The following is a 12,986-nucleotide window of genomic DNA, read 5'->3' on the forward strand; positions in this document are numbered from 1 at the left end:
GTAATGGTGTTTTAACTTCCTTGTCACTTCTTTTACTGTTCTCTTTGCCTCGTAAGTCTTACCAATTATTCTGAAGTATTTTTCTTCTCCTGTGACAATCTCTATGCTGCAAAGTCTCGCAAAATCCAAAGACAGAGTCTCACCAGGTCTGAGGGCAAATCCTTTCTTTCTACAGTATTCACTTATACACTAATCCCGTATTTCTTTCCAGCCTCCGTGGTTTGGTTTAAATTCGTCCTCGTGTCGTTCCGTCTGCTCCTTCGTCAGCTGTATATCGGGTCTCTTTCTCTGTCTGATCTCTCCCTTCCTGTCATTCCGCTTTCTCCGCTCTCCGCTCTCTGCTTCTCCTTCTCCTTTACCAGCTGCCCATCAAATCTCACTGTCTCTCCGTCTGTAGGGTGGATATACACCGCCGTTTGGATCCTGAAGTTTCTAATCACTGCGAAAGACAGGGAAAGTTCCCACGTTGATCTCCAGTTCACCCGGACCAATTTCCGGTTTATGAGTCCCCAGCGAAAGTGAATGTCAATTATGTATCAATATCGCTTTTTCAAAGCAAAAAAGTCACAAAGTTAATATCATTGGGAAAATTCTCCACTCCCCTACTGAGATCCGCACTTCGACTATTTTGGTTCCGAATTTAGTTAATTACCAATCACTTCTCTCCTATCACCGTCGCCGCTTTTACTGATTTATGTGAGATTTTTTTTTAAATCTCCGATTGGGCGGTGGGCACTTCTTCAAAAACAAAAAGTAAGTCCGATTTTCTTGTGCCAAGTTTGTTCTTCTTGAGATTATCAGCAACAGTACAAATATAGTCTAAAGATTTAGAAAATCTGTTTATCTCACTTGCTTCCCTCTGTGGTGGCTCATTGGGGCTTCAGGTCCGCCATGCTGGTGACAGCTTGACAGACGCCTTTGATCTCCGATAGAGAGGGTGTCCTTCACACCGATTGTGAAATGCCTTTACCAATCGGTGCCTGGATGGTCCCTCATTACCCATGTTGCCCTCCAAACGAACTGTGCCCCGAATGATCTCAGAAATCGAAGGAAAGAACAGTCGCGGGGAGGAGAGATCCTCCTCACAGCTGCTTCACCCCTCCTCGCCAACCCGGTAGTTTTCCTGTATTTTTCCACTCTTATTGTATCTGCGGATTCTCACCCGGCTGCCCTGTTTAACACCCATTCTTTTCTTAATGTGGATATAGCGGAAGATCCCTTGCAGGGTAGAGCCAAGAAATTTGTTCAGTTTCTGATGGACAAAATCACTCCGATTCAGGTAGACCAGGACTCCAATTGAGCAATGTCAAGCAAGGTGACTGGGGTTAGTCTTAGTCCCGTTGTATGTGATGAGTTTGATCCTGTGACCCCTGATGAAGTAGACAAGGCCATAGGAGTGATGAGCCCCTCCACTTGGCCTTTAGGGTATTACCTTTATTACCTGCTATTACTAACCTTTCTCCAGAGCTCCAAACTATGTATTCTGCTTTATCTCAAGCCATAGATGCCAAGCTCTCGGCTATCAATGTGCCCTCTCAACCTCATCCCTCTCCACGTGTTCCTAGGCCCGTGAGTTCCTTCTCAACCTACAGAGTCCCAGTCCAAGAACCAGACTCTGATTCCTCACAGGATGAGAATGAAGAAGACAAGGATGCAGAAGACAGGGATCACCCTTTCCAAGGCCTGTCAGAGGATGAGGAATCCCAAAACAAGATTCCCTCTCCTGCTACCATCTTTCCTTTTCAACTGTTCAAGTCCCTTCTATTCAAGACAAGAGCAGCCACAGGCTTTGCTGGTCAAGACAAACCTGCTGACTCTTCTACCTCTCCTCAAGAAGAGAATCTACCATTCTTCAAGCAGGAGCAAGAGGATACTGAGGTCATCCCCATGCATAAGCTGTTCAAGGATGCTCTGCTGAAACAGTGGGACCACCCAACTTTGGGATCTAACCCCACTTCCAAAGACAAGAAATTATATAAGGTTTCTCCATGTTATGAAGATCTTCTTGTTTTTCCCAGAGCAGATGAACCGGTGAAAATTCTCCACTCTGCAGCAGCCATGCTTGGTGAAGTAGAGGAAGTGTTAAAGCCTGAAGACAAACGCTTGGAGCAAATGCTCAAGAAGTGCATACCTGGGCTATTAAAAGTGCAGCAGCAGCAGCCTTTTTCTCCAGAGCCATCCTCTTGTGGCTTCAGCAGCTTCAACAGCACATCCTCCCTGACAATCTACGAGACCAACAGGACTTCAATAAGGTATTTTCAGCAGCCCAGTATGTAGCAGATGCCACCCTGCAATCATCAAGGTTTGCAGCAAAATCAGTAGCTGCCTCAACAATAGCCAGAAGACTCTTATGGATTCACCCCTGGCAGGCGGGTGTGAGGCAGAGGTGACAGCATTCAATGGGTCCTCTGAAGCGCAATCTTCTATTTGGTGACCTCTTAGACTCTCTACTTACAGAGACTGCTGACAAAAAGAAAGTCCTGGGGCCCACTGCCAAGAAGGCTATTAAAACACAGCAGCCCTTGTGGTGCTCCAATCGCCAACAAAATCAAGGGTTCGCGTTTCAAAGAAACTCAGGTCAGTATAATTCTTGCTTTTATTCCCAATCAGATAGGACCCCATAGGGCAGAGGGTCTCGCTATCAGAGTGGCTCCTCCTCCTCCTCAAGAGTCTCTAAAAGGTCCAGATAGTAACCACCATCCTTTTCCCATTGGGGGGGCGCCTGGCCTTGTTCGCTTCCAGCTGGCGCTGTTCCTATAAGGACCCCTGGGTTATCTCCACAGTGGAATGAGGGCTTTAGTTGGAGTTTATCTCCATGCCTCCTAAACACTTCATTTCCTGCCCATCCCCTAGATCTTCCTCCTCTCATCTCAGAATGGAGGAAGCAATTCAGCATCTCTTGTCTATTAGGGCTATCCAGCCAGTGCCTTCCTCCCAAACAGGCCTAGGCTTCTATTCCATCCTCTTCATGGTTCCTAAGACCTCTGGAGGGTGGAGAGCCATCTTGGATCTTAAAGATTAAACCAATACATAAAGTATAGAAAATTCAAGATGCATTCCCTGTCATCCATCCTACCTTCCATCCATCCCAGGGACTTCATGTCTTCCTTGGACCTTACGGAGGCTTATCTCCACATCCCTATTGTTAAGGCCCACAGACAATTCCTCCGCTTTGCCTTTCAGGGCAAGCATTATCAATATAGGGTCATGCCATTTGGCCTGTCCTCAGCCCCTCAAGCTCTTGGGCGCCCCGGTGGCCCATATTCGGGCCACTTCCTCTCATATTTTGTGCTATTTGGATGACATATGAATTCACGGTCCCTCTAAAGAGGGCATCCGTTCAGACCTCCAGTTTTCCATGTCTATCCTACAGGATCAATATAAAAAAAAGTCAGCTTCATCCTTCCACTTCTATTCAACACCTGGGGACAGTCATAGATTCTACCCTGTCTCAGGTTTTCCTTTCTACTGAGAGGAAAATAAGCATCAAAGAATTTACCTTTCAAGTTAGATCACAAAAAAGGACCACCATCACTACCCTGTCTTCCCTACTGGGAAAAATGTTGTCTTGTATTGGCATTATTCCATGGGCATGTCTCCACACCAGGGAACTCCAATGGCTTCTGTTGCCGTTCCAGAGATTGGGAAACAGCAACTCGGCACGCCTCTTTTCCATCCCTCCCATCATTCTGAGATCCCTCTCTTGGTGGACCTCCTCCGTCCTGGACAAAGGATCACCCTTCAGGATTTCAGACCAGTTTACATTGCCACGGATGCCAGTCTGGCGGGCTGGGGGGCCCATGCACTTGCCCTGATAGCCCAAGGCACATGGTCAGCAGAGGAGTCATCCAGACCAATCAATTGGCTAGAACTGAGAGCTGTGTCATTAGCCCTCAAGAAGTTCAAACCACACATCACCAATCAGCATGTTCTGGTCTTAACAGACAATATGGCCTCAAAGAGCCATATCTGCAGACAAGGGGGCACCTGGTCCAAGGCCCTGATGCAGGAAGCCCTGAAACTGGGTCTCTGGGTGGAGAAACATCTGCAGTCCTTATCAGCTGACCACATTTTGGGAGTCCTCAACGTGCAGATGGACTGGCTCTCCCGGTCAATTCTGGATCCAGGAGAGTGGAATCTCCACCCGGATTTATTCCACCAGATCTGCCTCAAATTTGGTCACCCATCGCTAGAACTGTTTGCGACCGTGACCAATGCTCAACTCCCTCGGTTCTTTTCCAGGTTCCCATCCCCGGGAGCGGAGGCAGCAAATGCACTCAGAACTTCTTGGCCTCGGGCCCTGCTGTACGCATTTCCCCCAATACCAATTCTTCCAGATGTAATCCACAAGATAATTCTCGAGGAGGCCCAGGTGATTGTGATATCCCCTCACTGGCCTCGCTGTCCCTGGTTCGCAGACCTACAGCAGCTATCCATCTAGGCCCCCTGGCGACTTCCCCTTTTGGAGGATATGTTGCAGCAGGGGGTCTCTCACCATCCAGACCCGGAGTGGTTCCACCTTACCGCTTGGCTGTTATCTGGTGTGACCTAGACCTTCGAGGTTATGATCCAGACGCCGTAGAAGTGATCCTCAAATCCAGAAGAATTTCCACCAACAGGATCTACAACCATACCTGGTCTAAATTTCACCAGTGGTGCACGCAGGAAGATCTCTCCCCCCTGTGCATTCCCATTCACAGAATTGTATCCTTCCTCATGAAAGGTTTTCATCAAGGCCTCTCAGTCAACACCATTCAGCGTCATCTAGCAGCCTTATCTTCAGTCCTGGCAGGACCTCGCAGACAACCACTTCGTTCTTTTCCTCAAATATAAGAACTGCTAAGAGGCATCTCAAACCTCAGGCCTCCTACTGTCCATATATATCTTTCCTTGGACCTACCTTGGGTTCTGCATTCCCTTACTCAAGCTCCATACGAACCCTTAATGTCATTGTCCTTCAGGTACCTATCTTACAAGGTAGCCTTTCTCATTGCGATTACGTCTGCCTGACGCATCTCAGAACTGGCGGCCCTTTCCATCCAGCAAGACTTATGCCAGTTTCATACAGACAAAGTAGTTCTCCATCTGGTCAGCTCCATGTTCCACAGATCCCAGGACATTATACTGCCTTCCTTCTGCTCCAACCAGAACCACCATATCTCCATCAGATGGCACACACTAGATCTCACCAGAGCTCTGCAGATTTATATCCAACGAACCAGACCTTTTCGTAGGTCTGAAGTCTTATTCATAGCCTACCACCCCAGATCCCTGGGGACCAAGGCGTCACCAAATGTATTAGGCCGTTGTATTCGAGGGGCAATCTCGAAAGCATACAAGTCAGCTTCCCTCAGCGTACCAAGAGGTATCACGGCATATTCTACAAGAAGTGCAGCCCCGTCAGCTGCATGGGCAACTGAAGCCCCTTTGGAAGAAGTCTGCAAAGTGGCCACTTGGGCCTCACCAAATTCCTTCATAAGGCATTATAAAATTGACTCTTATGTTTCAGCAGATGCTGCCTTTGGCAGAAGAGTCCTCCAATCCATTATCTCTCATGATAGCCAACTAATCCCTCCCTAGGGACACATCTATTGGGTATGTCCCACATGACTGCCGCACCCACTCTTTCAGTACGGAGAATAGGCATTGATTGCTTACCTGCATGCCTCTTCTCGTATGCTGAGCGGGTACAGCAGTCACTTCCCTCTGCAGGTTCCTTTCTAACTATGGTTATACCTTCCTGTTTTTCCTAATTAAGAGAGTAGATCCAGCAATCTTTTTAAAGATTGGACAGCAAGCAACCCACGTGACTGCTGTACCCACTCAGCGTACGAGAAGAGGCGTTCAGGTGAGCAATCAACGCCTATTCTCATTAGGTGGCCAAAGTATTTGAGTTTCATCTTCAGGATATGTTGAACTGCCAAAAAAGTCAATGCAATTTGAGGCTGAATCAATTTGAGGAATTCTGTCAAGATTAAAGAAGTGATAGCACTGCTCCATATTGTACTAGTGAGTCCATATTTGGAATACTACCTCCAGTTTTGGATATCACAAAATAAAAAAATATGCTAAGAGCCTAGAGAATGCAGAGAAGAGCCACAAAGAATGATAAGGGCTCTGGAGATGAAATTGTATGAAGAACGGTGAAAGGAACTAGATATGCTTAGCTTAATGAAAGGAAGACATGATAGCAGTCTCCCTGAAGGGCTGTCACAGCATCGATTTATTTTCCATCGTACCTGAAAATAGGAGGAGGATTTCCTGGTGGTGAAACAGTTTGCCTCTCAGAGTTTTGGTGCTGATGGTTTCCAAAAAAAGATTGGATAACCATTTGTCAAAAATGGTATGGAACACCTGCTTTGGGCACGGGATTGGACTAGAACATCTCAAAGGCACCTTCTATTTTTTATTATTCTAAATATATGTTATAGCTTATTCAATAAATAGGTATCCCTCTCCCACCTCAACTTGATTAAATTAGATTTATTGGATTTATATGCCGCCCCTCTCCGCAGACTCGGGGCGGCTTGTCTCTTTGCAGATACAATGAGAATGTAAATACAGTGGTGAGGTACCGGTGTCCAGAGCAAGCCACCTGTGCGTTGTTGTATCACTGTACAAACCCTATCCTTGTATACTTGTATTCAGATTTCAGGTACAATTATACAACTTGCAAGTTTTACAGCATGCACCCTCTTCTCCCCACCTTCACTCTACACGTGCATGTGTCTGGAGGATACTAGGTTGGAGAAAACTGGTTTATGTATTTCCTGTACAGAAAGGAGTAGCAATAAATATTTTCTTGCCAAATAAATTTTAGCCATCCAGACCTGTTTAAAATACTTTGGTACTCTGATATTCTGCTCTAACCCTTCTATTCTTTCTCGTCCTCTAGTATATTGGCAGCTTAGATGTACCTCGCCCAAACAGCAGGGTAGAGATTGTGACTGCTATGAGACGCATCCGGGTAAGTGACTGCAATATTATTCCAGCTTGTTTATGGATCTTTGAAACATCTCAAAGAGAGATTGGGTTACCCTATTTGCTATCTCAGTCATTCAAATAATAATAGTACAGTGATCCCCCGGGTATTGCGATCCCGATCATTGCGAAACGGCTATATGGCGATTTTGCAACCCGGAAGTAAAAACACCATCTGCGCATGCGCGCCCTTTTTTCTATGGGCACGCATGCGTAGATGGCGCCGGGCAGATCAGCTGCTGGGCGGCTTCCCTAGGTCTTCCCCCTCTTGCTGGCGGGAGGGCGAGCGGCGGGCATCAGCGAGGAGTTTCCCCACCGCCCACGCAAACTCCTCGCTGCCGCTCGCCCGCCCTTCGCCCGCCCACGCCGTTCATTCTCGCCGCTTCCCAGCTGAGTCCTGAAGCGAATTGGCTTCAGGACTCAGCTGGGAAGCGGCGAGAATGAACGGTGCGAGCGAACTGCTTGTCCGCCGCCTGCCTGCCCTTCGCCCGCCCGCCCTTCGCCCGCCCACGCCGTTCATTCTCGCCGCTTCCCAGCTGAGTCCTGAAGCGAATTGGCTTCAGGACTCAGCTGGGAAGCGGCGAGAATGAACGGCGCGAGCGAACGGCTTGTCCGCCGCCTGCCTGCCCGCGCGCCAGCCCGCCCTTCGCCCACCCACGCCATTCATTCTCGCCGCTTCCCAGCTGAGTCCCCTTCCCAGGAACCCCAATCTTCGGCTCCTCGCTAGCGCTGCGGAAGTAAAAACACCATCTGCGCATGCGCAGATGGTGTTTTTACTTCCGCAGCGCTACTTCGCGAAAAACCGATCATTGCGGGGGGTCCTGGAACGGAACCCTCGCAATGATCGGGGGATCACTGTAATTTATTAGATTTGTATGCCGACCCTCTCCGAAGACTCGGGGCGGCTCACAGCAACAATAAACAATATACAACAAATCTAATAATTAAAACTATAGCTAAAAACCCCTATCATTAAAAAACAGACAATACTACTCAGTCATAACCCATACATAAATCTTACCAGCCAAGGGATAAATCAATTACCACATGCCTGATGACATAGATGAGTGCACTTTTCAATTAAATACTGGCTATCTACATTATTACCATTGCATTCTGAATATTCTTCATCCTGTAAATTCTTCAAAAACTAGCTGTTTCCACATGGGTGGAAAATCTAATGTGGTGAATTAATACTGGTGGGCAATGTACCCCCCCCGCGCACCCTTTTCCAAGGTCACGCAAGGAGCCGCGGCTGCCCCCGCCCCCCCAGTGCCCCCATCCCTCGCCCCTGGCTTCTTGATGCTGCCCCTGCCCGATCTGCCCCCTTTCTACTCCTCCACTTCCCGCCTTGGAGCATGGCTCCTCCTTCTGCGGTGGCTGCAGCAGCGTTGGCGGCTGTGGCTTCTCGTTCTCCTGATCCAGCCGCAAGCTGCTCCAAGCGCTTTTGGAATGCCCGCCCCGCCCTTCTTGCAGTCCCTTTGCTGAGAGCGCTTTCATCCCGGCTGTCAGCAAAGGGGCTGCAGGAGAGGCGGGGCAGGCATTCTTCTCACAGTGGAGGCCGGCGAAGGTTAGTTTGAATGTCGGGCGCGTGTGTGCGTGCACTCTCCATCCCCCTGCCAGCCTACCAGAACATTCAAACTAAGAAAAACCTTCGCTGGCCTCCGCAGAGAAGAAAGGAAGAGAGAGAAAGAGAGAACAAGAGAGAGAGAGAGAGAGAGAGCAACAGACAGAGCAAGATAGAGAGAAAATGAGAGAGAGAGAGAGAAAGGAGGGAGAAAGAGAAAGGAGGGAGAAAGAGAGATAGCAAGAGAGAGAAAACAAGAGAAAGTGTGTGAGAGAAAGAAAGAAAACCAGAGAGAGAAAGAAAACCAGAGAGAGAGAGAGAGAGCAACAGACAGAGCGAGATAGAAAGGAGAGAGGGAGAGAGAAAGTGAGAAAAAGAGAGAGAACAAGAGGGGGGAGAGAGAGAAAGAGAAAGAAAGCAAGAGAGAGAGAGAGAAGAAAGGAAGGAAGGAAGAGAGAGAGAGCAAGAAAGCAAGAGAGAGAGAGGAGAGAGGAAGGAAGAGAGTGAGAGAGAGGAAGAAAGCAAGAGAGAGAAGAGTGGAAGGAAGAGAGAGAGAAATGATAGAAAAAAGGGGAGAAAAAAAGAGAAATGAGAAAATGATTGAGGTAGTGAATGACAGGAAAGAGAGAGAATCAGAGAGAGAAGTGACTCTTGATTTAAAGCATATGGTAAAAGCACTTAAATAATAACAGAGAAAAAAAAACCAGCCCTCACCTGTTTTTATTAATAGTTATGTTTTTGATTTTTCTGGTTGTTTTAGTTTTAATAGTAATAGATTTTGGTTTTGTTTTATTATTAATTTCTTTTAATAAAAAAGAAGGGATTCATCTATCTATCTACCTACCTACCTACCTACCTATTTATTTATACTTCTATGCCGCCCAGTCCCAAGGGGACTGCTGCTCAGACACTATACTTTTCCGCCCACACCGGAAAAAAAATAGTGGGAACATTGCTGGTGGGATCAGTTTTTAATGCTTTAGAGCCCTGGTGGTGAACCTATGACACGTGTGTCACAGGTGGCACGCAGAGCCCTCTCTGTGGACATGTACGCTGTCGCCCCAGCCCAGCTCCATTGTGTTTCTTGCTATCATTTTCAGGACAAAAAAAATGTGCGAAACAGCATTCCACCTTTGTGACAATGTTTTTGCTGTTGCTGCTTCTATGACTTGCTCCTTGTGTAGCACAATGAAATTTAGCACACTTCACAATAGAGAAAATGGGGATCCTCCTCCTCCTGGAGTACATTATGATGCACAGCCACAATGCAACCCTACATTGGTGTAGGCTCACTCTCGCCTCCCAGTTGCTTTTTGTGCAGAACTGCCTGTTGGGATGCCCCATGTCCCCAATGGCCTGCTAGGCTTTGATTGCACTGTTCCTGGGCTTGTCAACCTCTGGAAGTCAGAATCCTACCACTCAGCACCATTTCAAGGATTCCTTCCCACTACCTACAGGGGGGAAGGAGAGAGGGAAAGAGAGGAAGGGAAAAAGAGAGAAAGTGAAGGAGGAAAGAGAAAGAGGGAAAGAGGGAAAGAAAAAGTGAGGGAGGGAAAGAGAGAGAGAGAAAGACAGGTAGACATAGAGAGTGGGAAGGAAAGGAAGAGAGAGAGAAACAGATAGAGGGAGGGAAAGAGAGAAAGGGGGGAGAGACATAAAGAGTGGGGGGAGGGAAAGAGAGACAGAGAGGGAAGGAAAGAGTGGGGGAGGTAGAAAAAGAGGGGAAAGAGGGTGGGAGAGAGAGAGGGGGAAAGAGAGAAACAGGGAGAGAAAGAGAAAGGATATTATGAAAGTTTTTCTTTTGTATTGTTGCTTAAACATACTATTTCAAAAGCAGAAAAAAGGGGGGCATAAAAGTGCATTTATCACATTTTTCTTAGGACAATTAGCTGAACTCTGTATTGTTTATCATTATTTTAAGTATCATTATTTAGGTTAAATTTCTGCGTTGGCATTTTGTGATTAATAAGTGGGTTTGGGGTTGCAGTTTGGGCACTCGGTCTCTAAAAGGTTTGCCATCACTGCCTTAGAGAATTCATGTCTTGTCAGTGGGCATATCGCTCTTGCTCTTTGGATAGGTACATATGCATGCATGCACACGCACATACACACACACACACAGAGAGAGATACAGACAGACAGACAGACAGACAGACAGACAGATGAAACTTGCTTTCATCTCAGTCAGAAAATACTTCTTGAAAATCTGGAAGCACATTACAGTTATCCTTGGAAAGTGAGAGCCACACTGGTTATTCCTACATGGCTTGTAAAGGTCAATTAACATTTGACAAACTGGGAGTGGGAGGAGTCGATGAAGAGATGTAATTGCTGAGCGGGGACTTATTTAAACCACTTCGATTGGCAGGGAAGGGATAGTTATGGTTGTATCTTTACCGTGCTAATAGCAGCTCTGGCACAGGGCATTCTCCCCACTACCTAACATTTGACTAATCAGTGGTATAACAGTAACAAAAGATCAGCCCTAGGCAAAATGAACTCCCTAGTCAGTGGTGATGAACCTTTTTTGGCTCATGTGCCAAAAGGTTCTCTGTGTGTGTGCTAGCACATATGTGCATGCCCAAACCCATGCCCTTTCCTGTAAGGAATTAAAAATCCTGAGGTAATATCTTAATGCAAAAGGAAGGCCTATGTTGAGAATGCTGAGTCATTCTGAGGCAGTCGAGCATGCAGCAACCTAGCAATTCTGTAAAAAGTATTTAACTATGCAAGAGCTCTCTGCTCTTTCTCTTGCGCTCTCTCTCTGATTCCTGATCCTGCTCTGTGTGAAGTGTGCTCTGAAGCTGCTGTATTGCTGTATTGATCTGTTGGTTCTTGTGAGTTATTGTGATTGAGATAGTTGTAGTGAGATACTAGTGAGATACTAGTGTGATGTATGTATAATATACATAGTATACAATAGTAGTGTAAATAAGAAGTAAATATAGAAAAGCTCAAATCGAAAGAAGCGGCGATTAAAAGGTTGAGCGACAGGAGAAGCAAGAGACAGCGTGCGGTGACAGGAGAATCGGGTGTGTGACAGGAGAGCTGGGTCGAGGGGCGGAGACGGAACGGAGACAGATTGAAAAATCAGGAACTAAAAATCGGGAACTAAAGACGGATATAACCGGGGGATGATATGATTTTATTTCACGAACATTTGGAATACCAGGAACACCAGGTGGAATAAGAGCAGCGAAAGCGGGGATTTAAAAAAAAAAAAAAAAAAAACCTCCCCCGGTGTGAGACGTTACATTTACGTGTTTAAGCCTCCCCCTCCCCTTCTGGAAACATAGAGCTACGAAAGCAGGAAGCAGAAACAGCAAGATAACATCGTGGAGATCTACGCCCCTTCGTTTTGTTTAGCTGGCTCTTTTGGTCTATCTGGTCTATCTGGTTTGCGCTTGCCTTTGGACTACACAACGACTTAAAATCCCATAAAACACAAGAAGGTATAACCTTAAAGAGACAGGAATTAGACTCAAATAGATATCAACTTGACTGGGCTGGTTTTTTTCTCAACGTCATCACAGCAGATCCTCCCATAGGAAATTAGGAATTTACGCGAAATTAAACTACCAGACACTAAGCTACAATCTACTAAACTGTGAATATTGAATGTGGGACTGCTAAATTCACTTACTTTTGCAATAATCTGGACTAAAGCCAATATTAGGATCAAGAAACGTATACTGGACAATATATAAAATTAGAGGAAAATAAAGGACAGAAACTAGACTGGACAGGAATACAATTAGATGAAATCTAACTAGATGAAATCAAAGTAATTGCTGTTATTAACTAATAATACTAATAAATGTAATTAACTAATCAACTAACAAATTAATTAAGTGATTAATTGATGTAAGGACTTGCCAAAGCTATAACTATATTATTATTATTTAAACCTCTACCTCTACTCTTAAAAATTGTTCATATATAATATTTATAAGGATTTATTCAACTATTATTTAACTACTTAACTACTCAACTGTTGATCTCTTAACCATTAATTAATTAACTGTGTATTATATATTGTATATTGAATATTGATTAAGTATTAAGTATTAAATACTATAGCATTAAGTATTAGATATTATTAGATATTAAGATATTAGATATTAAGGATTAAATATTAAATATTAAGATATAAGTTAGAATATCAAGCATAAGTCTGAAAAGAATAAGCTAAGTTAGATTAAATACTGTTTAAATATTGAAACACCGATAATAATTGAAAGCATTAATTCTACCCTTTCTCTTTTCTGAAAAATAAGTTGTATAAATTGATTGGTTCGACTGGTTATATACTGAATTAATTGTTAAAGAGTAATTTGACTAATTGATTAGATATAGAATAGATTGATTAGATATTGATTTAATTATTAGAAGGTTAAAACTTATTACAAATGGCAACTCAACAGACATTAACCAAGTC

The 12,986-nt window shown here is 45.2% G+C and overlaps 1 protein-coding gene across 8 annotated transcripts in view; it reads left to right on the forward strand.

Moving 5' to 3' along the window:
* The window catches only part of LOC139164552 (carboxyl-terminal PDZ ligand of neuronal nitric oxide synthase protein-like), a 230,310-nt gene that overhangs the window by 46,784 nt on the left and 170,540 nt on the right, over positions 1-12,986 (forward strand). For all 8 annotated transcript variants that reach the window (XR_011558634.1, XM_070746840.1, XM_070746843.1 and 5 more), the window contains exon 2: positions 6,896-6,967. Coding sequence is in view for 7 of the 8 variants with exons in the window: in XM_070746840.1 (XP_070602941.1) it covers positions 6,896-6,967 (72 nt within the window). In the remaining variant the exon portion in view is untranslated. The remainder of the gene's footprint in view (positions 1-6,895; positions 6,968-12,986) is intronic.

The sequence above is a fragment of the Erythrolamprus reginae genome, chromosome 3, assembly GCF_031021105.1.
Source record: "Erythrolamprus reginae isolate rEryReg1 chromosome 3, rEryReg1.hap1, whole genome shotgun sequence".
Classification (NCBI taxonomy): Eukaryota; Metazoa; Chordata; class Lepidosauria; order Squamata; family Dipsadidae; genus Erythrolamprus; species Erythrolamprus reginae.